This window comes from Pundamilia nyererei, unplaced genomic scaffold, assembly GCF_000239375.1.
Source record: "Pundamilia nyererei isolate P.nyererei 1_Seehausen unplaced genomic scaffold, PunNye1.0 scaffold00063, whole genome shotgun sequence".
NCBI lineage: Eukaryota > Metazoa > Chordata > Actinopteri > Cichliformes > Cichlidae > Pundamilia > Pundamilia nyererei.
Window position 1 is genome coordinate 2,904,872 of NW_005187464.1, and position 25,072 is coordinate 2,929,943.

The 25,072-nt window shown below is 37.7% G+C and overlaps 1 protein-coding gene across 1 annotated transcript in view; it reads right to left on the reverse strand.

Annotated features, from left to right (window-relative positions):
* Window positions 1-25,072, reverse strand: part of sfswap (splicing factor SWAP) — a 48,881-nt gene that overhangs the window by 19,132 nt on the left and 4,677 nt on the right. Inside the window, exons 3-14 of the mRNA XM_005735338.1 lie at window positions 21,490-21,624; window positions 18,929-19,005; window positions 15,830-16,055; window positions 15,543-15,643; window positions 14,581-14,719; window positions 11,266-11,518; window positions 10,804-10,956; window positions 10,554-10,647; window positions 5,431-5,497; window positions 4,502-4,605; window positions 4,248-4,377; window positions 1,112-1,308 (exon numbers count right to left, since the gene is read on the reverse strand). Coding sequence (XP_005735395.1) covers window positions 1,112-1,308; window positions 4,248-4,377; window positions 4,502-4,605; window positions 5,431-5,497; window positions 10,554-10,647; window positions 10,804-10,956; window positions 11,266-11,518; window positions 14,581-14,719; window positions 15,543-15,643; window positions 15,830-16,055; window positions 18,929-19,005; window positions 21,490-21,624 — 1,676 coding nt within the window. The remainder of the gene's footprint in view (window positions 1-1,111; window positions 1,309-4,247; window positions 4,378-4,501; window positions 4,606-5,430; window positions 5,498-10,553; window positions 10,648-10,803; window positions 10,957-11,265; window positions 11,519-14,580; window positions 14,720-15,542; window positions 15,644-15,829; window positions 16,056-18,928; window positions 19,006-21,489; window positions 21,625-25,072) is intronic.

Sequence of the window (25,072 nt, forward strand, 5' to 3'; positions counted from 1 at the left end):
TAGTACTTCACAAAGGAGAATTTTAAAACAGAATCTCCGTACCCTACATGAGGTATGGAGATTTGAGAAATAGAACAAAGGAGTGAAGAAAAGAAGTTTTCTATAATTCAGTTTGTATCTTTAGAGTGACACTGGGATATGCCGATAGGCTCTGCTCCTCTCCATTGGAGTCTATAAACATTTTAGGGAATCAACAATTTAGGTAACTACAGCTGCATTAAGAAATTTACATACATTCATCACAGGCATGTATGTCAGCCTAATTTTGGGCTTTTAATTATTTTTTAACAGTTTTCCCCCCGGCTGGAATGAGTGTACAGCAGACAGCTTTAATGACTAGGAAAAAAAAACTGGGTGCATTTTGTACTGTATTGTGTATTTTGGATTTTTAAATTATTTGTCTTGACACAAATGCTAGAGTTTATCAAAAGGTGTTGGTTTTTCAGCACGGGCCCAGCTTTTAAGATCAATCCACATATTTTCAACAGGGTTGAGGTTGTGGATTTGGGAAGGACATTCCAATAGCTTAATGAAGGCCTGCTTTATACAGTCCAAAATCAGTTTTGATGTATATTTGGGATCATTGTTATGGTGGAACACCTGATACTGGTGTTTCTACCATTTATCGGTGAAGTTGACGAATTCGGAGGTAGTCATCTCTCTTCACTACTCCATCCACTTTGTGCAATGTATCAATACCACTGGCAGCAAAACAACCCCAGAGAATGATGCTACCACCACCACGCCTAAGAGCTGGTACAGTGTTCTTGGGTTTGAAAGGCTCACTGAGGAGAAATTCAATTTCACCACAGTCATTTATAAAGTTATACCAAGGACTCTAGAACAAAATGCAAAGAAAGTAGCATTTCCCACACTTTGAGTAAGAATAACAAAGCTTAGTTTAGGACTCGTGGCTGTGTAAATATGCATGCAAAATGTGGTGACTACATATGGTGGGTATGTGCCCCACTATATTTATGCCATTTTAGTTTTTGAGTTAATGTAGACATGTGTAACATGAATAATGATTCATATTACACTTACTATCATTTGTTAAAAATAGAAACACACAGTGACGAACACTATGCAACCGTTGCAACCATTTACCTACCTCGAGTTGAGCACATGCATCTAGCTCAGCTCTCTTTGCCTCAGGTTCTCCAGCGAATGGGCTGCGGAGAGTCTGTAGGAAGAGTGCTGCCTTCCTCTTCCTCTCTGCCTGTAGCTGTTTCTCCTTAGACTCCTTAGATGCCTGGGCCAGCTTCTCCCTGGCTGCCGCCGCTAGACGATCCTCCAGTTTCTGCTTAGCTAAGTGACGAGAGATGAGAGGGTAAACACAGGAGACATGGTTGGATTGCAGGCATTGTCCCTTTTTTGTTTTTCTCACTGCCAGATATGCAGCTACTAAATGGCGGGAACAAAGGATTGACTTGCTCTGAGAGAAAAGGAAAGCTTGTTCTGGTCACAAGTAAATTCCCTGTGGAAATAAAAGAATTAAAAAGAAGAGAGAGCAGAGAGAGCAGAGAGACACGGAATGAAACATGAAGAGACAAACAGTGCGGGGAAAAATTCACATTTGTGAAGCGAAAAACAAGCAAAGACTTTAAGAGTACATTTCTGCCCTAACTAAGGTAATGTCTGGCATTTTTCTGACTTTCCAAGTGCTGAAGACTGACAAAGTTTCTACTCTAAAAGATAAGGCCCGACGAAATCCCCGATGATGCATAATTTCATGCAATTCAAGGTTTGTACAGAGTAGGAGGGAACGTGGGTGGAGAAGAGAAGACAGGCATCTAACTGACAATGGGAGTGGAACAAAATGCATGGTTTGAGAGATGAGGAAAGGAGATGAAGTGACACAGATGGGTAGGGGATACATAGGTAAGAAGAGCACAGCTAATGTAATGGGGCACAGGGAGCAACGGCATGAGCGAGCAAAAAAAAAAAAAAAAATAGGGAAGACAAGACAGTATAAGAGCAACTGCTTGCGGAAAACAAGCTGTATAAGTTATGCAACCTCTGGGTCTACTGTTATCTCTTTGGGGTTAAAAATAGGCCTGCTGCTAAGGCAAATCATATTTGAGTACAATGAACAACAGTCAAGTGGAGCAGAATCGGTACCCTAGACACTGACATAGTCCTGCCTAGCCTCAATCTGACTCCTGTATTTATAGATACATTTGACTAATGTAATAGAACAATAAAACTAAACCAAACTCCTTACTTCCGTTTACTTCCACTTCATCATTTGGAGCTCTGTCAAGTCGTTGTTTCAGTCATGTATCAGGTAAACCATCAAACATGATCTACCTTTAACTGTTTTTCTCGGTTTAACGCTTAAAACGTTGACATGAAGCCTTGTGACTGTTAAAATAAAAGTTTATTAAAGCCTTTCTTGACTTCTTGCAAAGAGCCAGAAGCCCAAAAAGTGAGGCAGCAGGCATTTCCTGAATTCTCCTAGCTGGAGGCTTCAGGTCGTCTTTTATTTCCTCCAACAAATTAAGAAATGTCTCGGCAATCGATATGTTCTGCCAAACACCTTCCTCGGGCATTTCAAATAAAGTACCTCAAGTGGAGAAAAATTCTCTTTCTTCTACCCCACACGCTCTTGTTCGTCACAGAGCCCGTTCTTAGCAGCAACTACTGCATTCATATCAAGCACAAAATGGGTTACGCTGCATTTTTGAGTGTTGGGGTGCACTCACCATCTTTAGTCAATACCAATTCCATGTGAATGAAATAAAATAATGAAATGAAAATTGTGTTTGTACAAAGACTAAAAACACACACATTTAGTCAAAAATGATGGCAGTCTGAACAATTTATGCAGCTCTCCCTAAAAACCGGACATGATGGCGCTGTTCCAGGCCATCAACACAGATTAGTGTTTTGCAGCCTGCCACCATTTCTCCTATCTGATCAAGTTAGGCCTGCTGACTGACAGCCACTTTGCCATACAGCAAAACCAATTCAGTCAGCTTTTTATTAGGGTCTTCTAGTCTTTCTCTTTTGTCTGTCAGCTCCAGGAGAGGCCATCACACTCCAAGAGTGTTCCACTGAACCTAAACGGCACCGGTCAACTATCTTGATGCTGAAAAGTGACACATTTGTCTTTGACTGTCTGTCCGTCTATCGTTTCAGGCTCCGTTCTGCAGCTAAGAGATTATTACTCTTGCTCTCTATCATCAGACATCAATGCGGCATTCTTACAGACGTAGATGTCTGTTGGGCATTAACTGGCAAAAGGCCGGCATGTCAATCACATCTCTCTGACAAGCACGGGGATAGACATTTAATAACACAGGTTTAAGTCATCAGGGAAGGTGTCCAGTTTTGCTGAAGCTAGGCACCGATTGCAGGTTTCTGAAGTTGGCAAATTATAACAAGATTAAAAAAAACAAAAAAAAACAAAAGAACTTCAAGTACATCTGTTTTCAGATTCCAATAAAATCAATTCATAAATACATAAATAAACGATACAGCTTTAAAATAAATAATCGAGTGGATAAAAAGTTTTTGAATATGTGACTAACCCTGAAAACTTAATGGGCAAATTCTTTTCTTTTGATTTTTAAAATCTTTCAATCGTTTTTGAAGAACATTCTGTAAAAACTATCATCAAAGCCCTGATCGGACCACACAGTGTAAACTTCTTGGAGAACAAAGGGGGGATTTTCTGTGTATGCATTAGGATGCAGTATTTCTATATTTTAGGCAACATATTTTCTGTTGGAAGACTTTGCTGAGCCAGCATGATGACACTCTATATCTATAATTCCATTATGCCTTTGGGGAAGATGTATATCATGCACTTTACTATACTATATAGCTAGATTCTTACCTTAGGGTACACCCTGTTAAAGGAATTCATAATTTAGACTTTTGTGGATTTATGCATCTTCTCACTTCTTTTTTTAAATTTATTTTCTACCAACCCTCCCAAAAAGCCAGAAGGTGTGAGAGAAATCACTTGGAAGCTGAGCTCATTTACAAAAACCTCACTTTTAGCAGGCCTGCATTAAATCGTCATCGAGCTGGGGAAATCATCCCGTTTTTCCAATATCCTATCAACTGTACAGGCAGTGGGGCAGTTTGAGAGCACGAGAATATTTTATGACTTGTCCAAAATTATTCTCCAAATATATTTTATACTGCTTTCTGTTGCAGACATGGATAAAATTAGCATTTAAAGAGCTACAGAGCTTTCATACAGTCATTGCATTATCATTTTTTTTTTAGACCTTTACCTTGCTTTGCTTCTAACTCCTCCAAACTGAGGGTGGGTTTCTTCTCTTCTGGTACGCTGACTGGAGGAGGCTCCTTATCAATCATCTCAGCTCCACCCATCACAGCTTCCAGCCCCTCCTCTTCTAACAACTTCAAGCAAACACATCAGAACTTATTCTTAAAAATGGTACTAAAACAAAAATGAGTTTTAAATGTGCAAAAACTACCCCAAGATCTAAAGTGAGTGCAATAAACAGACAAAGCTGAGCTAGACCTTGTCCTCATCCGAGTCATCGTCCAAGCGAACTCTGTTCTTCTCCAGTGGCAGCATGTCATTTTCCTTTGCCTTGATGGCAAAAGAGATGGGCGCAAAAGAGGCTGTAATGGCACAAAGACACGAGTTAAAATGATTTGAGAAAAGACCAAAAAGGATTCAGGTGAGTTGATATTGGAAAAAAAACAAAAAAACAAAACAAAACATTGCACAACTGGATTTTTTTCTTGACAAATCCAAGTTTTAAAAAAAAGTGAAGCATGGAAAACATTCAGGAGAGAAAAGACTTTTGAAAAATAAGGGACAGTCAATAAGAGCACAGAAAGACAGGTGAACATGAGAAAGACTGACATGCACAATGAAAGGTAGCATTTTATAATCAAATATCTGTGATCTACTGGAGATGAAAGAGATCTATTGTTTCCCATTCCCCCACATAACCTTAATACAAGATCCTGATTCTTATTGTGGAGGGCTGGATAGTTTACTTGTGCAACTAATCCAACTAGTTATTAGTTTTGCCTTGCGTGCACCCTGATATACTGCGTCTGAGGAGTCTGTGAATGCGGGCCTTAATTTGAATATGCGTGCATGTTTACGGCTCCCGCCAGCGTAGTGGTAAGCAGGCTCTTTCATCTTTGCATAGCCATTTCCGGCCTGATATTACCAAATGAAATTGCCCGCATAAATACCAACAGACTCACAGGCGGCAATGCAGAGACAACAGCATATGACACATACAAACATCCACATGCACACCAGAGCAAATATACTCATATTTCCCCAAAGGCTTTGCATCCCATTCACTGAAGTAATAAACTTTAAAAAAAGGGAGAGAAAAAACCGCCCAAAACAAAACAAAAAACGAAATGTGCAAGCAGCCCTGCGATCTGAGAATGAGTTTATTTTTGCATGAGTTTGTGTCCTACCTTTTGTCAACTTGGACTCCTTGGCTGCCTTGTCTGACTGAAGCTTAGAATCCTCTACCTCTTCGCTCTAGATGATGAAGCACGAGAGAATAAGGAGAGAAAATGAGAAAAGGATCATCCTGCTTTTCTTTAAAATGTTAAAAGCTAAGCCATTAACATTTTCCAGAGGCTTCACAAATTCTGTATGTCTAAACCTTGTTGCATTTTTCAGCAATGAGTCCACGTTATGGGTAAACCAGTAGAACACGAGACAGATGGTGTTGTAAATGGTATTTCTTGGGAACTTGCATGCCTTCATTTTTATAAAAGATACTGTAGATTTGATGTAAAGCAGCACAATGCAAAAAAAAAAGTTAGTGCTGGAAAGTTTTTAAAAGATATACCATCTATCCACTGTCGGTACAAGTAAACAATATTTAATTGGCTGGGTGGTTGAAAGAACCAACCTTTAGTGTTGGTGTATGTTATAGTCAAGGTATAAATTCAATGATGCATGGATCACTGAATGAGTCATTCCTGTGGTTTCCAATGAAACAATAACTCTTGTGTATAATTATTGTAATTATCCATCTGCAGGGACTTTCACAGTGCGCTAACTATTTTTTTTCAGGGTATTATAAAGTAAAACCAACTTGACAAGTCTGAAAGAGCACATTACGTTTTCTCCACATAATTTAAGTAGTTATTAGAAATAGTTCTCCAGGCTTCTTGCAGGACATTCAAAGCTCTTCTTTGGATGTTGGCTGTCTTTTGTTCTGTTCTCTGTCACTGCTTCAGTAATGTTGAGGTCCAGGCTCTGGGGAGCCCGATCCATGACTGGCCTGTTTTTCTGTCCAGTGTTTGGGATCATTGTCAGTATTAAAAATAAAGCTGTTGTTGCCAGTTAGACACTCTCCAGATGGTATTGCACGGTGGATCAAAGTATGATGGTATTTTTCTGTGTTGATGATTCAGTTTTTGGCAAGATCCCCAACACCACTAGCTAAAATGCAGCTCCAAACCATGACAGAGCAGCTACCAGTTTATACACGGCTTTAGATACTCACTGCAGGACCTCTCATGACAATCATCTTGTTACTTTTATAATACTATTGAAACTTGGCTCTTTTTTGAAGTCGTCTATTATATGTAGACAGAAAACTCGTTAATCCTTTGAGTTAGGTGCCTTTTTTAATGCTTGAATGCTTCATAGGTCAGTGTTAAGTGGCTTAACAAACCAAAAACAACATTCCTTTGAAAATGGTCGGTGCATGAAGAAAAGCTTTCAAAGACAGCCTGCAGAACTATTGCTCAAGACCACATTAAACAATTATAAGAAAGTCTGATTTCGTGGAAGCAAAATATAAAAGAATGAGAGGTAGCTCAAGGATACCACTGACAATAGCTCGGGAATGTGATGAGATGTCAACTTTTATTTCCCACTGAGCAAGTGCATAAGAAGAAGGAAATCATTAACTTGTGTGCAGCAGTAGTCCCCTAAGATAAGTGAGAGTTTGTTCCTGCACTCATGTCAACATCAGCACCTCTTGTATCTAACTAGAGAACACAGCACTTACTGGAAAATCATTGGTCCTTGAATATGGTTTGAGGGGGAAAGACACTGTTGACTCATATCCTTCAAATACTTTTGTTAGGAAAAAAATTATAGTAAGAAATTAGATAAATTAGAAGACAAAGCCTGTGATTTAACAAAGAATTCACTTTTAACTATTTTTAGTTTATTTCATTAGATAAATAGTCATTTAATTTCCTCAATTTTTCTATCAACTTCCGAAGCTGTATTCATCACAGCATAACCTTCTGCACTGCAAACTGTAACGAACATTTTCTTTTTGTTTTATAGCAGGAAAAAATTAAAAACAGATTTTTGAATATTAACTGATACACCTTAAGTAGTTAGGCATTTCATTGAGCACTCATTTCTCTGAATGATAACTTTTTATAACTCAAGATCAATTAATATCATTTTTACAAGTTTAATTTCACTTCTCGTTCTCCGTTTTCACTCCCATGTACTTAATTAGAATCGAAATTACACCCTTACGTTGCCTTCTAAAATTCCTCTGTTTGCTCTGTTACTCAAATCAACAGAGTATCTTCACAAAGCCTTTTTAACAGGCTTGTGTGCACAGACCAGATCAACAGAAACCCTCTGTAGTAATACCTGTGGACCAAGTGCTCTTAGCTGCCATCCCAAATTTAAACTACTGATGGGATGAGATGGAAAATTGATGATGAAGCCAATGCCACAGGAGGGAAAACCCTCAGGAGAAACATTTTATCATGTTTGAAGAATGCTTCAAAGGCAACTATCTACTATTCAGCTGTAATTGAACAGTGCTTTCAACAGTCAAAGCACTGTGAAACGCCCAGAGAATAAATCTTAAGGAAAAAAAAACAACTTTCAAGTCAAAGCTTGCAGAAGAAGCACACTAAAACATTCTGGAATAACCTCAATTGTAAAATGCAGGAATTTGATTGCTCTCACAATTACACCTTTAACTTAGCTTTTACGTCCTTAAGTAAACGTATCCGCAGGTAACTCTTGAACACAGAACAGTTAAAAGGGTAATAATCCCTCCTTTTCTGGTGCAACGCTCCAAACTTGGGCTACTCAAGGAAATTGGTTGGATTTCATAGAGCTTTATAGCAACACATTTTAATACTTTCCCACAGCCTACAATTGACCCTTTGCCAAACGAAATAGATTGAGGTCCCTGCTTTCATTCATTTCTCTGACTTGTTCCAAAAAACACTTCAGCCCCTATTGAGATTAAACTGTCAACTCAATATAAAAGTAAATTGGAAAATAGGCACAGCTATTGTGACATTTTGTTTTTGAAAATTAAATGAATTTAATCTCACATTATAGTTTTCTAGCAAATACAGAACATTGTACTTGAGGCGCAAAATTGATTAAATCATGGTTAATATAAATCAGAGGGAATGAAAACAGCTGTGCTGTAGACCTTACATGTGTATGTGTCAAGTGCTATGCATAAATTCAACCTGTCAGCTTGTAACCCTGATATAATATCCTTACAAATCTGACTTCAGTTTTGTTTTATTTCAAAAAAATAAATAATCTGTTCATGGTGCAAATTCTAATCCCAGTTAGACCGTCACTGAGATACTCCAATGTTTTATTACGTATTTATTTTTTAAAATTATAAGATGCTTCTATAACTGATGCAAAAATGAAAGCATGCATTCAAATAATGAAAGCTTGGGCTTTCAGAAGGTGTCACATTCAACATAGAATATCAACATAAAAGTGTGAGGAAGGTTTGGACTATTTACAAAAAAAACTCCTTTTAATATAATTATATTTATACACTAATAAAGTGAAGAAAATTTCAAATATTAAACATTTTATTGATACTATATGAAGCAACATTAACTTTTTTCATCAAGTATGAAACTACAAATAATAGCACTGACTGAGAGCAGCAAACCTCATCCCATTAGCCAGCAAAAAATAAACACAAGACAGATTTTCTGATAGAAAAAGCCAAGCACTGCTTGTTGAAACAGCCTGTGCTGTGTCATAATGGACCACACTTCTTTGCACTCTGACAAGCTAATAAATTTGATTTGACATAAAACAAATCGCTCCTTACAAAATTCACTTACTTCTTACCATTTCTTTCTAGCTCTGACATAAAGCCAATATATAGTATATGAAATATGCTTATGTATTCATATGTATGAAGGATCTCTCCATCCATCCATTTCACTGTTGACATCACAGAGGCACCTCCCGGGAGCAAAAAAAAAAAAAAATGGACTGGTAGCGATCTGACTTACAAACAGATGAGAGGACACCAATGCTCGGCTCGGAAACTCGAAAAGCTCCCAAGCTGAGGGACACCGAGCATGTTAAGCAATTTCTTAGTAACTCAACTTAACATCTTATTTTTTGATTGCTGTAAAGTACCAGATGAACTCAAAGTGAATCAAATTTCTAAAACATGGGAGACATTTCTGGTAACAGGTGGGATTATCTCAGCAGCAAAACTTTGAGCTTTAGAAATGTTGAAGGTACAGACTGAAAGACAAGTTAAGCTGCTGAGCTAGTGTACTTTGCTTCTCAGTAGGATGGCTGGATCCACCTCTTGTCATTTAATCTCTTCCTTGTTCCCTGCGTTATCCTCATTTATCAATTCCAAATTCTGGTTAAAGATATCTGTAATGGATACGCAACAAAAGGAACTAATTTCAAAGTTGCAAAAGCATTAATTTAAGAAAGAAACTACAAATAAGATGACAATAATCCCAAGCATACCTGAAAACCATGAACTACATCAAGAAGCACAAGCTGAGACTCCCCAGAGCTCTAACTTTAGATCTGCAGGCAGATTTTATAGACACTGAGGGCAAGACAGACTAAAAATATCACATATGGAGCCCATCCTTCAAGCGCAGCTGAAAATTCTAAGATCAACAATACACGGGGAAGAAATAGTAAGAAAAAGGAAATGATGATACACATACTGAGGAGATTTCGCTTAAAGTCAAGTCTGATTAATTGATTATCAATCTTATTTTGTTTGTGTAGCATTTGTCCCTACTCTAGCACATAATGTCTTCTTTGGTACTTTCTATTGTGCATTTAATGTTGTCGCTCTGGATGAAATTTAAAAACTTTCCATTGGTTTGGTTTAGTGATTTTTGAAAAATTAGTCACACTGATCTTTCTGTAAGAAACATTTCTTCACAGTCTTTGTAAAACTGCTTCTAGTCAGTGTCCATGACAGCACCGCTGCTTGTGAGCCACAGCTTTATTAAGCTCTTAAGGGCTTTATGCGGTAATCTTGATCATTTATGGATCTGTAGCAGTGATGCAAATGAGAGAACTGCTTCAGTGCAGTCATTATTAACTGTTATAATTCATTATTATTCATTATGTAGGAACAATATTTAATACTTAGAAGTTTCATGTCTGTAAATGTACATATACCATTAACCAAACCACACACCTTGCAGGGTATTAAAAAAATAAGTAATTAAAGTTTTGATTGAAGGAACCATTGTTACATTAATGTTAAATGGCAAAGAAAGATAAAGAGAGTTAGATTAATACGCACAGAAGCATAATGTATACAGCGCAATGCTTATATTACCTCTGGCAAGCCTTTTCCTTCCTTTTGCATGAAGTATTTCTTCTTAAATTCGTAATAGGTGTTGTATTGATGCCAGGACTGCAGAAATTCAAACCTACAGTGCACAGAGAGAAGAAAACATACAAAGATAAGAGGCGAGCGCTCAGAAAAATGAGCCGGGGGATGATAAAGAGGTTATGCCATATCTGATGGCAAAATTACTAACAGGAGTTCCTAAAGTGAGACCTGACTGGAACAGCAGAAAACTTACCGCGGATCATTCTTGGCACGGACGCTCGCCTCAAACTTCAGACCATTTCTTGCAACGTACTCAGCCAGCTTGTCTATGACCGGCTGGATGTCGGGTGGTGGGGGAATGATGGCTGCTGCTGATGGGGTGGAAACTGGAAGTTCAGCTTTTGAGCTGTTTGGAGGGGAAATTTAAGATGTGAATACAATTTATCTTTGAAAGTTTCAACTTTTAATATGGCATCATTTTCATTCTTGTATTTAAATACACTATGCAATAATTGAATTTAAAATGTAATTTCAGACAAGATAAGCAAAACACTAACTTAGCTTTTTGGGTAAATAACAGTCATCATTATGCTTGATCAAGGTTCTTAAAGAAAACACATTTAATCATTTCTGATTAAGGCAAAATTAAACTAACTGATGTCAAGGCTACCATAAAGAAAAGTGAAAAGCGTTTCCATGCAGTGTCAGAGCCCACCTGATTTCTGGTACACTTGCTGGAGGAACAGAGCTGGAGTCCTGAGTGGGGGCTGTAGCTGCTGTTGCTACTGTGACAGTTTCAGCAGGGGTGGGTGCAGAGCCCAAATTAGCCACGGCCTCGGTAGAAGCAGGTGGTGCCATGACAGCTGAGGTCATATTGTTATAGTATGAGGTGGCATCTATACCTGGGGGAGGCGGAGCTAAGCAGAACGATCCATCTGGCAGCATGTAATATCCATAGTACACTGCTGCTGAAAACAATTGAGGCAGGAATTAGATCAAATACACATGCCTCCAAGAAACTATTTAACTGTGTGTGATAAAACAGAAACAACACCCCCACCAAAATGAACTAAATATATCATATATTGTAAGTTGATGCCTCTTTGTTAAGAAACAACTTTCACATTTATACTCAAACATGCTGTAGCCAGTCATATGAACATTTATTTAGCCAGGAAAAGCTTCGCTGGTATGCAAATATAAACTATTAAAAGTTAAATAGCAGCACACGTCTGAAAACATCACACACACTCACTGCTAAAATGCTGCCACCTGTTGACCAAACTGCATGGCCTAATTCAAACCATTTCCACACTTATCCAATAAATAATACCGTAACTTTAGGAGGATAACCAGATTCTGCTGTAGTTAGGATACACTTAACCACTCAGCCAACTTGTCCTTGAGTGTGGAGCACTTGTTTTGTGTCCACCTCATGTGCAGCTAAAGTGAAAAGTGTGAAGAACTGTGAAATAGCTGTTGAGATTTTATATAAATTGATGGGGCATTATAATAGATTCTAACATGATGAAGTATTTCATTTCAGACTCAATTGTGCAAACTTTTCATTTTAACCTTGGTAAATAACAACCACAGGTCAGACAAAAGTCACCTCTAACTGAATATGGAAACTGTCACACCAGGCTTGTTCGGTAAACCTTTAAATAACTGATACATTTTCAAGATTTTCAAGGCAGGGAAAATGGGAGAGGTGGAGAAAGACAGCCTCCTGATCACAGCAAGAGTGTTTTTCAAGTTTAAATTGTTTCTAAACCAACATTTTTCACCTTTTATATAAATAAAAGGTATCTCTATATTTTATGTATTTGTTGATGTGAAATTCAAATGAATTTAAATTGTTTATAGAGGTAATCACAAATGCATGTTTTTCCACAGACTTCTGCAGGACCAGAAATCTCTTTTTGCAAAGGTACCAAAACTTGATCGTCTTAAAAAGAACGCAGTGTTAAGGAACTTCTGTCAAAGTCAAATAATCTCTTCTTTTAACATTATAAGTTCACTAAACAATCAACATGCAGTTATTTCGATTGGACCATGTGAGAGATCTCGAACAATCCATATACAAAGGCATCTGCAGTTAATAATCCTGCATCAGGTTTATCGAAAAAACTCAAAGTTTTACTTTTTTTTTAGTGAGCCGTTTCAGTCATCTTAGCTTGAACTGAACTGAACAGTGAGCAAATGTTATAGAGGACCTTAATTAAAAACTTAAAAAAAAGAAAAATAACTCCACAAAAGATCTGTTGCAAAAATAAATGTAAAACAATAAAACTTTTTAGCCAGTTTTATTAATTCATTCGTTTTTTGCTAATCATCTGCAGACAGAACTCTAACTGTTTTACCTAGTCCCAACTTACAGAGGTTTACAGGTTACACAGGTACATATTCAGGTTAGGGTGGCTCTGCAGAAAAATAGTTCAGCCACTAAACTGGCCTGCCTGCTGTGCAGCCACGACACCCATTTAGTGTCATCAACTGAAAGCATTGATAGCAACTGGTCTCCATGTTCCCAGAGTGTTGTCAAAATTCTGTACTGCATCATCGTACTACTGTTAAATAAATACAGAATTGAAATCACTGGCAAATTTACAAAGACTTCCAGCTATTTTGGCAACTGGGTTATAAAAGTCAATGTGTGGCCCCTGTCCAAGAAAAGTTTCTCAGTCATCAGCAGGTTTATATCACAAAGACTGTTATTGAAAAAGAAAGAAGAATGTGCAATAAAGGGACGAGGACAAAATAAATGGTCAGTGTCAAAGTGGAGGCTGGGATATATTAACACGTTAGTCACTAAGCTGGTTGACTTTAATGACATATCCAATTTTCTCTATCAAGAAAACTGAAAGTGTTTTTAGGCGTTTTGACAGATTGCCTGGGGTTTTCACCCTTACATGCAAAAGACTTGTTGCACAACATCACCCAATGAAAGGATGTTCGCTCTTAAATTCAGAGAGATATCCCTCTTTTTAATATTATATTTGAATACCCGTAGCTAGGCGTGATAACATCCTCAGTAGTCTGATGTTTTGGGCAGAAATATGGAAAAGTCTTGATGTTCAGACCTTGAACATCGAACATTAGAAATTGATTTGATTTTTTTCACCCTGACATTACTGCTATCATCCAAAAGAAGGATCTTAATCAGAACTGAAACTCAAGATACTGGAGTGTGTTATCAAGAGAAAACCATCAGTTTAAGTCACAGCATGCATTCAAGTCTTGTGCTACCTTGAAAGTTATAGTAAAATCCCATTATGCTCTGACCTGACGGTCAAGTGAACTAGGGTGGCATTCAAGCACGAAGCCATGTTTAGACGTTATCAGATTAACTTAAAAAAGAGTGAATGTATTTAAAAATAAATAAATACAACTCGAGCTTTTTTAAAACTCTTTAACTCATTTCATTGTTTGCACATTCATTACTTGAACTATTCTTTAAATTTCTAGGATACTCATTTTATTTATTTTTATCTTGTTAGAATTTTTATTTTGTTATAGTAGAATTTTTTTTAATGGAATCTGGCAAGATAAGGATTTCATCGAACAATATAATCTCCCTGTGTTTACTTATACATGAAGTCAGAGCAATCACTTTAAAATCACACGTGAAACAGTTCATTCAAACACTCATCTGATACCCAGATTAGCACTGCAGTACACGTTTATCATGTTATCAAGCCTTCGATCTCTTTGCCTGTCATGACCCCAAGCCAAAGGTCTTTCTGGATCTGAATACTGGCTCAGGTCAGGTTAACCGTTTAGTACGCCTGGCCTACCATGGGAAAAAAACCCACTGAATTCAGTATTTCTTCGCTGCAGAGACTGGAAACCATTTTCCTCAATGATAGACTACACTCAGTATTTGTTGAAGGGAGTTTTGATGAATAACTGGCAAGTGTATAAGACAAAAGCTGAACAAAATAGTACAGAGGGACCCATCATGTAAAGACCATGACTGAAAAACTAAAAATGTCAAAATGTGTTTTTCTATCAGAATGACTCTACTCACGGTCGGCGCTGTATTGTGTTGGTAGACTAGCTGGAGCTTCCTCTTGGTTTGTTGCCACTGCTGCTGTCCCATTTCTTTCCTGTTGGGCTTTTTGAATTAGTGCTGCCAGGGGATGATCTGGGTCCAACACCTTAAGAGGCTACAAGACAAAAAAGGCCAGTCCGGTGAAAATAACATTTCACACCATTATGTTGTTTGTTGCAAAGCGATACTAAAACATTTGAGTTCCCGCAAGCATTACATGAGAAAGGAGCATTTAATGCATTAAAATATCTTCAAAGCCCTCTAAAATGGCATGTATTTAAATATCTTGCATTATTCAAATCATACACAGTCATCGTCCTTGTTGTGGTATTACAAGTCTACAAGATTTAAGCTTTAACCCCATGAAACCTTAAACATTAAAATATGAGTCTTCTGTAGAAAATTACAGGGGAAAATCTGATAACGAATCCCTCTTGATGGGAGACAACTGTTAGGCAGCTTCTACTAAAAGAAGCTCATTATGTTTCTTTAAAGAGGCATGCTCCCATTATTGCTGCACAAAGACTAATGGCTCTAATGACAAGGCACATGAAAGCACTAACAACTGAAGTAGCATGAAGACCGGGAAACAGAGTAAAGCTCTAAGATATTAGTCTCAGTAACAGACTTGGGTTGCATTAAAGGCATGTAAATCAATTTTAGATGCCAGATGGTGCTACTGGTTAGAAACGGATCAGTCTTACAGAACACCCCCCACCCCACAAAAACCCCACCCAAAACATTAACTTATGTTCACAAATAAAATTATGCAGCTCAACATTTGAGTATCTTTTCAGAAAAATATCAGCATTATATTTGGCTGAGAAATTTCTCCTATTAATATTCCAGTCGACCTAAAAAGAATTCTGTGGTAACAAGCCTGTTTGTGGAAAACTTTCTACTATAAGAAAAAAAACGAAAGAAAAAATTTACAATACCTTCATTAGCTCCTCCAGGCGAGAGCTCCTTTTAGGGGCAAAAAGGCTGGGATGGAGGTAGCTCCCATCTCCATCATCATCTGAATCATCAGAATCAGATTCTGCAGAACGAAAAAAAACAATGTACAGATGAAACAAATTATTGCCAATAATGAATGTTTTTAGTGTATTCCGCACTGTTTGACTACTTATACGTTGTGATCAATCTAACAATTACACATTAGTTACCGTACGAGACACATGCATATGCAATGTGGTGGATCCAGTGAATGCTTTCTGTAACTCACCCTGCGACTGCTCCTTCTTGCTGTCAGAGGCAACATTGTATCGACCTTCCTTCATGGACCGCAGGATGTATTTGTAATAAGGGTTCAGGTAATGGTCAAAACGAAGGAAGTCAAACTGGGAGTTACCAGACTGCTTCGCTTTCAACACTATCTCAAACTGAGCCCCCTGCTGACAGACAAAGTTGGCCGTCTTCTCAATGATGTTGTGGGTCTTGGTGGTTGCAGGCTACAAAAGAGTCAAGAAATTAAGAAATTGCATTTAAAAATGCAGACAGTTTCTATTATTATATTTCAGTTTCTGAAAAACACACTTTTTTTTTTTCAATTTGCAAAGGAGAAAACGTTTCTCCTTTAAGACACGTGGTGAAAAATTTGTGACAAATAAGCATCGGCACCACAGACGGGGCATTAAGATGCAACACACAGTACACCAAGAACAGAGGCAATTTTGTTACAGAAACATTTTCATGCCCAGCACTCTTATGCTCATTGTGATGACATTAATTCTGAAAATACACATGGGGTGGAAATCAGTGGAACAAGAAATGGTCCATTATTCATTCATTATTGGTCGCCTTGTGTGTTTTCAATGATTAATCTTTGCCAATACCTAGAGAGTACAGAGAAGTGCAGCAGTCTTCCAAAGAATACACATATCCCATCAAGTTGAAAGTCATAATAAATACCACCTTTCAAAACACTGCCAAAAAAAGACTGGCGTCCAACAAAAACAGATCATTATTATCTTTTAAGCTGCCAAGGACTTTCTGACATACACAATCCCTTCTCACTTCCACTTACGAACTTAGCAATTAAGGGAAAAGGATGTTTGGAACTTTTACGTACTTATTTTATCTCATGAAAAAAGGGGAAGAGCATGGTGCCTCGCACCTATTATTCTGCAACACTGTTACCCAAAGAATAGCCATTAGGAATGCCAATGTGAAAGTAATATGTAATGTTTACAACCATATTGTCTCTCAGTTAACAAAGGTTAGTGAGTAGAGATTAATTTGCACCTGTACTTATTACTAGAGCTGTACTAAAATGTGACACCCTGACCTTATCTAAAATGCTCAAAGACATCCTTGGCCAAGGACCTTTTGAGGTAAACTGCTCTGCTCTCTCTCAGTGTTACCTATTATTAAGCTATACTTGTGAAAACAAGGGCAAATCTAATAATCATAAAATAATTAATAACGGCGAATGAAAGTGGAAAAAGTCCACCTTAAGACTACTAAAACAGAACTAATCCAATTAATGGACTGGTAGCTGCTATAATAAAAATGTCTTTTTCATAGCATATGAATAATTTAATTTTACCAGCTTAATAATTTTGAACCAGGCCTTGAATAGTTTCATTAAGAAGCTTGTGAGAAATAAGGCACGTCAAACTGAGCCATGCTCTTATTTTAGTGTGTCACAGACATATTTATCTATCCTTCAGGTAAATATTAGAATCCCATCAGGCTGTGTTGTGAATTTGCCCAATATTCAAGGGCTTCTCCTGGTGATATTCCCTACAAACCAAGGAGTAGAGATTGATAATATATGCAAATCATACAGAGCAGCAGCTATGCTGTGTTTGTATATATGCAAACACAAGGTTGTTTTGATTCTCATATACCCACCATGGTATAATACTGGCATTAAAGCATGCCTTTTTTCACATGCAACATTTGCCGTAGCATTTCCTTAGGGAGGTGTTATGCTTCCCGACATGTGTTAATCCCTGACAGGGGAGAATGACTCTTTTATATTCATCTTTGAAAGAAGGAAAGCAGGAAAAACGCATTCGTTGCTTTCACATAAAAAGACTCTCCCTATACACTGTCACTAATTCCTAAGTGGGATGGATCACTTCTCAACATCTGTGTACAACGGCAGGAGAGACCGACTCTCTTTGCATAGGACAGTGGCTACAGGGAATCATCAGGCTTCTGGCCGTGGATATCAGACACAACAAAGCAACAGAAAATCTTATATTTTTCTATTACTTCAACTGTTTCCTTCTTTAGATGGTATGTCAATGTGAAACATTATCTTTTGGCACAGAAGTGTTTTTTCACAAACAAAAACTATGTGGCATTCTGCCTCAGAGTAAGGCTGGACAGCCATACAATTTTAGGACAAAATCCCCTTTCAGCAAACCCCTGTGAAACTCACAGATTTTCAACTTATTGCAGAGTCAGTTAATTGGGTCATTTCTGTTGCTTTGGTTTGCGTGTTATATAGAAATTATTTGAATCTATGATTCAAAAACAAAGGCAGACAACACAACATAAATCTATCGTTAAGACACATGTAGAATGTCGTGACATCACATTTAAACATAGAGCACACTGTACATACAGCTCATTTTGAAAGTCTACAGATCATTAAGTTTTCTGCATAGTTAGTTTATTCACTGAAAATAAATGCCTGAATTTGTTTTTATATGAAGTATTCGGATCCTTCCCATATTACTTGGTTAAAGGATTTTGGACAGACTTAAATCTTCTTGGGAATGATTCTACAAGCTTGGCACACTTCTCATTTTGAAGTGTTTTCAACTAGTAAGTAAGTGGCAGCCATAATAAGAGGCAGCTGAATTCTCTGAATACAAAAGAAAGGCGCTTCAGTATTTTCTTTATTAGCACCTTTAGCACAGGCTACACCAGCCTATTCTTCATGAAGGAAAGGGAGATACAATTCAAAGTGACCACCACTCGATCATCTACAAAAGCGAATGATCAGCATGTCTGACAAGGTTGCAAATCGGCACATGAATTACATTTCCAGCTCATCACATTAGCTAGTATTCTGATTTTGTTTTGTTTTCTAAAGCAAAGTAACCTAGCCCCAGCTTGGTTTTCACTCTGACACGCCATCATCTGTGAGCTCACTACTTATTGTGAAAGTAGCGAGCATTTGTTAAGTGTGTACAGTATTTTTGTTTATTAAATATTGTGATAATAGGATTTTGAAAATGGTTTTTTGGTCTGTGAGAAAATGAGAATGAGAAAAAGAAAAGAATGAACTGAACTCATTTAAAGATCCACCTAAAAAGACAGAAAAAGTCAGAGTTTCAAGAAACGAAGCAGAATATCTAACACTCACCAACTCCACATCAGGAGGGATAGAAAGCCCTGCGGGAGCAACGAATGGTTCTTCACTCTCTTCAGGCTCTGCCTCCTCTACACAAATGAAGGGACATGAGAATGAAAAATAAATATACCGATAAACAGATTAACTTTTGACAATCATCGGCAACAAAAAACTAACAAACCCCACTTTATATCTACCCAGTTCAGCAATAACATTAAGATTATTTCTGAACTCCTAAAACATTTTAAAAATGGATGAAACTCATGCCCTCTACCAACCTCCCCACTACACAAATACATCAAAGCAAAACAGCACTCTAGCCTTTACCTTCATCTTGATGACAACATACAGGTCAGGTGGAAACGAGCTTAAATATTTACCCAGGTACTGTAGGGAGTTTGCTCCAATAAGGGGTCCTTTATATTAACAAAAGGCATCTCTGAAGCAATTAAAAAAGAAAAAAAGCAATGCTTATGGATTCCACTTGGGTGCATGTGGAAGGTGTGCCATGGCAACAATATGTAATCGACAGGCTTATAAAGGGCTATACAGTAAAAGCAATAAAAAAGCAATACTGTTCAATATAGTTATATAATAGCACTGTTATCAGGGTTAAACTACTTGCACCTTTATAATATAGCTTGTTCTTAAATCTTATATAAAGTAAATCTCATTGGTAATTACACATTAAAATAAAAACCATTGAAACGGATCATTTTTAATGGGAAGTCCAGCATTGTCTTTATTTAAAGCCACACTACAGAGTAGCTACTCAGTGAAGACAGAGTGAATTATTTAAATAACCTCAGCAAAGAGATACTGCTTATTCAAATTAGCTTCCTTATTTTGACAGGATGTTAAACTAATTGGTATATTGTGAAATGACTGGCTAATGATTGGTGTGGGGTTTAACAGAGAGGCTAACAATAAGACGCATTTATCATGTTTTGACAGAACACGTAATAAACTGTACTGAATTTAACCTTCTGGTTTGGCTATCAATCAGAACCAAATAATTGAAATATAAATCCAAAAAATTGATTCTGTTCATCTGGACGTAGCGTTTTCAGAAGGAGAAATGTTTCGTCACTCATCCAAGAGACTTCTTCAGTCTCAGCTGACTGCAGGTGAAACCACTGATCAGCCAACTCTTTGTGGTAATCATGGCCATTTGTCATTGATCAATGGTCTTTGATCGGTGGCTGTTAATCAATGGTCATGAAACTGACCTCACAGCCCATTGTTTGTCAGTGGGCTGGTTTCAGTCATTATGGAACTGTACGGTTTATAAGGTTGGGAAACCTGCAGTCAGCTGAGACTGAAGAACTCACTTGGATGAGTGACGAAATGTTTCTCACATTGAAACACAATCAACACAAACACAATCAACTGTTTGGGATTTCCTTACCTGAATGACTGAACTTGGTATATTACTGTGATATATTTCCTTAAGCGCTAATGCTCTCTTTGGTAAGAGGGAAGTTCTTGACCACTTTTTTATTAATGTTTCAGAGTTTAAATAGAGCTCGACTCAAACTAGATCAAATGTGAGACCTTTCTGACTTTTTCCACGAAGTCACCCTCTACAGGCATCTGAATCTTTAGCAGATGTTTGAATACCATGGGGTCAGCTCTACAAATTCACCAGAGACACAGAGAGGCATCTAGTCTGCTTAACTAGTCTGTGTGTATATCAGATATTTAAAGCAGAAGTAACTGTGTCAGGGTCAGTGTCTATCTTTTAGGAAGCAGTCTTATTTTTTTTTTCTTTTGAGCATGAGGATGTTTGGGAAGTCATTCCAGACATGACAAGGGTGTGTTGGAGGGCAAAGGGTCTGTTTAGATGACATTTGGGAAAAAGACTGTTAGTTTAACCTCCTAGGACCTGGCGTCCACATATGTAGACATCACATTTTGGGTTATTTAGACCAAAATACTCAATTTTGCTCTATAAGGGCCTGAGATCCACTTACGAGGACATTATACCGCTACTCTTCTATCAAAATTTTAAACAAATATCCTCATATGTGGCTCTCATTTTTCTTAGAAACAAAAATCAGGTAAAAAAATAAAAATAAAATCTGGTAATTCTTTGTTTTTACATTCATTGGGTCCCAATCAGCCCAAATATCAAAGAGAAATCAAAAATGCATGCCGTGGAAGAGTTCGGGTCTTAGGAGGTTAAGGTTTGCACAAGGGAGCAGGGAATCCATGAAGGCTCCTCACAAAATAAGTCATAACAAGAAGTCACAAACAGATAGAGGACTAAAAGTAACACAGATGGTGCGAGGTGATTACATGAGGTGATATTCTAGTGCAATGCTGAATTTTTTGCACATTTGTCATGAGCTTTTTTTTGGGCAAAAAATAAACTTCAGCAAACGCCTCAAGTGTATGAATGGGCAGATGGCTGTTTGGATTAAAAAAAGTTGGTTTTTGTAAATGTTATATATCAGAAAGAGCTGCTGTGTTCTTCACAGCTGACTGCAGCACACACAATCAACTACAATTCTAGACGTGACACAGAGCCCACGGTAACTACATTACTCTGGGAAGTTGTGATGAGTTCTCACCTGATTCCTTGTTAGCAGCATCCTCCTCCTCAGTGGGCTGAGAGGGGTCATAGTAGTCAGCGCTGTATTTAAAAGCCACGGCGTTGTAAGAGCCTTCATCAGCCAGAGCCTCACTCAGACGTTTATACTCCTCCTCTGTGAGGGATTAGGAAACACACATAATCAGGAAAAAAAAAGAGACTGCAATGTTGAAGAACACTTTAAACTAGTCTGCACAAACTGATGATGACTTTTGATTTTGATGAAGGACATCTATCTGTGAAGATAACGAATGTTACTCTTTTTAAGTTGATACTGTGTCAGTTTTAATTAGATATACAGTATACAGACGTGTAGTGGATGAAAAATTAAACAAAACAATGACGCAGTCCTGTCTTGTGTGTTGATGAGACCAAAATAAAACTTTGTGGTTTAAATGAGAAGCATTCGTTTGCATTATTTACTGCATAGGTAGTAAGGTAAGGTAGAGTAAGAACCTCCTGCTTCCCATCTTTGAAACACAGAGGGGTTAGAAGTGTCATCGTATGGATCTTTGTGTGTCACGCTTGGGCCAAAACAACAGACCATCATTAATAGAAAAGAAAAGGGAATTCTGAATAACACCAAGGAACACTAAAAGAAAATGTCAGGATGCTTGTCTGAGCTGAATCTCATGAGAGAGTTGGTCATGCACAAAGAAAGGTACCTTTTGCACACAAATCAATTGTACAAAGAAAGGTAAAAGATGAATTGGAGTGAGTACAACCCCAACTGCCCTCCGAAATTGGGATGTTATATAAAATATAAATAAAAACAGAACACAATAGCTTGTAATTTCCATAAACACATATTTCATTCATAATAGAATATAAAAAAATATCAGATGTTTTAACTGAGAAAATATTACATTTTAAGAATAAAACAAGGTCACTTTGAATTTGATGGAAATGACGTATATCAGAAAAGCTAGGGTCAGGCTGTGTTTATCACTGTGCAGCATCCCCTCTTCTTTTTCACGCCCTGGAGGACGGGGCTGTGGCCCCCCCACACCCTCTAGCAGATTATTACATGAAGGAACCTTTTAAAAAAACAAAAAACAAGCGCGTCCATGCTCACAGGTGTACACACGGGTGATCACACCCACAAACTACACCCTTTTTGGCTCCTACCTCAAAGCACACTGTGTTCTGTTGATCTTATGTGCTGCACAATAATGTTTAACATTTAGTATTTACTGTCATATTCCCATATATCATTGTGATGTTGTTTATTCTATTACTCTTGTTCTCTTCTGCTTGCTCTCTTTTTTCTTTCTCAGCAGGTGATCCAGGTGATTGATATATGCATTTTTTTTCTCTGCCCGTTCTGTTGGTTTTTGTCTTTTGCCCTTCTCCCCCGTCCCTCTTCTCAGCTGTTTCTCTTTCCCTCTTTCTTTCTCCCCTTCTTTCCCCCAGTCAAGTCTGTCCCGTATTCAGTAAGTGAAAATAAAATAAACAATAAAAAGGTGAATCAAATGGACCATTACGGCAAGGCTGGGATGGTCAGTTTGGTAAAGTAAATCCGTTGGGCATCTTTCTTTGCCTTTAGACAACAATTCTGATGGCAAAAGAGCCAAACGGGACAGGCCAAAAGAAAAAAAAAAAAAAAAAAAAAAAATCTCATATCGCCCAGCTCTACTTCCAAGACTGGTGGTGCCTTTCAGATGTGCAACATGTCAACTCAGCCGCCCCCTTCAGAGATACAGGCTTTTGGACTGAATGCTGGCAGTCCATTTGAACTGAGTTTAGGCTCAGGGGAGATGGCAGCATTTCCGGATCACATTAACATCATGTCTATTTTTAATGCAGGGGCACCTGAGGGTCCAAAGATCACAGGCATCTAGGGCTGCCACGATTAGTCGACTATTAAAATTGTCGACGACTGATTTAATAGTCGACGCTTCGTTTGAAGCTTTGTAAGATCACAAAAGACGCTGGAATAAGTAGTAGGGTTTAAGAGTGTAATAACGGACTGAAACAGAAGATGGCAGCACTGCATGTACAAGGATGCCAGAATTCATAGCGCAGCCCAGCTCAGTTTCCAACAATGGCGGCAGCTAGTTAGTTTTAATATTACTCTTATTATTCTTTCTGGGTCACAAAATAAACATTTAACATATTTTCAGGCGAGAATGTAGCTGTGTAAACCTCAAATATCTGCTCAGTTTATCAAGACACCACATATTTTCAAAAGCGCTCCGACGTTTTCGGAGACGTCTGTTACCCACTAGCTCAATAGCTAGCCGGGGGCTAGGCTCACTAGAGCCGTGAGAACACCGGACTCCCGGCAAATCATTTTCAAACCCACCGCTGTCTTTCGCTACTCAGGTTAAATATACATAAGTCACTTAGATAACTTAAAAATGTTATTGTTTGGCTTTTTTCAGTATTTTATTTGTTCCTGAGTAAATCGGTTTGGCTGAGATCAAAGTTATAGTTTTTACACAGCTGAATAAACGTCAAGCAGACAGCTGATTATCAGAAGTGTGAGATGCTGGAGAATATACTCCGGTGTCCTGTTATATTTTAGATAGCAAGGAGTTTATTAAACTTCACCGAAACAATCTGCAAAATTCATTAAACTTTAATAAACTATCATCGTGTCTTTATTTTTAGTTAGCACATACCTTAAACACTTAAAGCTGTAAACTAATGATAGTTATATAAGAGCAGACTCATGCTGGTGCAATAAGCTGTACGTTTAACGTCCAATGGATGATGATCTGATTAGTCGACTAATCGCAAAAATAATCGGTGACTAGTCGACCATCAAAATAATCATTTGTGGCAGCCCTACAGGCATCCATTATTTATATCTGGCATTGTCCCTTGCGCACAGAGATTTCTTCTGATTCTCATAATGATATTATCTACCGTATATAATAAGATTTTAAAAGTCTTTTATGATTTTATGTTAAGAGACATCATTGCAACATTACTGTTCCACAATTTGTAGAGAGAGTTTATCAGCCGATTGGTGAATGTCTGTCCATCTTTACTTCTGAGAAACCCTGCCTCTCTAAGATGTTCTTTCTCTAACCAACGATGCTACAGATCTGTTACCAGTTAACCTAATTAGTTGCAAAATGTTCCTCCAGCTGTTTTTTTTTAGTACCACTTACTTCTCCAGCTTTTTGTGTCCTCTCTCCCAGCGTTTTTGAGATGCCTTTCTGCCATCAAATTCAAAACGAGCTAATATTTTTCGTAATGTTGTACGATACTGTTGTTAATTGTTTTTGTGTACTTTTAGGACATACTCGTGCAGATATATAGAAAACTTTAACAGGCTCACAAAATTCTTCTTACAATTGTCCTTTAAAACCTAATGTTTATTTATTCTGGTTTGAAAACTTAACATATCTTCCCTTAGTTTGGTTGCTTTTCACCCAGAAAATAAATATATATGAACTAAATTGCATTTTAAGAGCCACTGAAGAACGTTTACTCCACTCCGAGATGAAAGCAACAACCTATACATACATACAGCTGGCAAGCAGTGCACAAATGGCTTGTTGAAGGACTGTACTTAAGTGTGTCTCAGTAGCCTCTGTATTTATTTTTATATA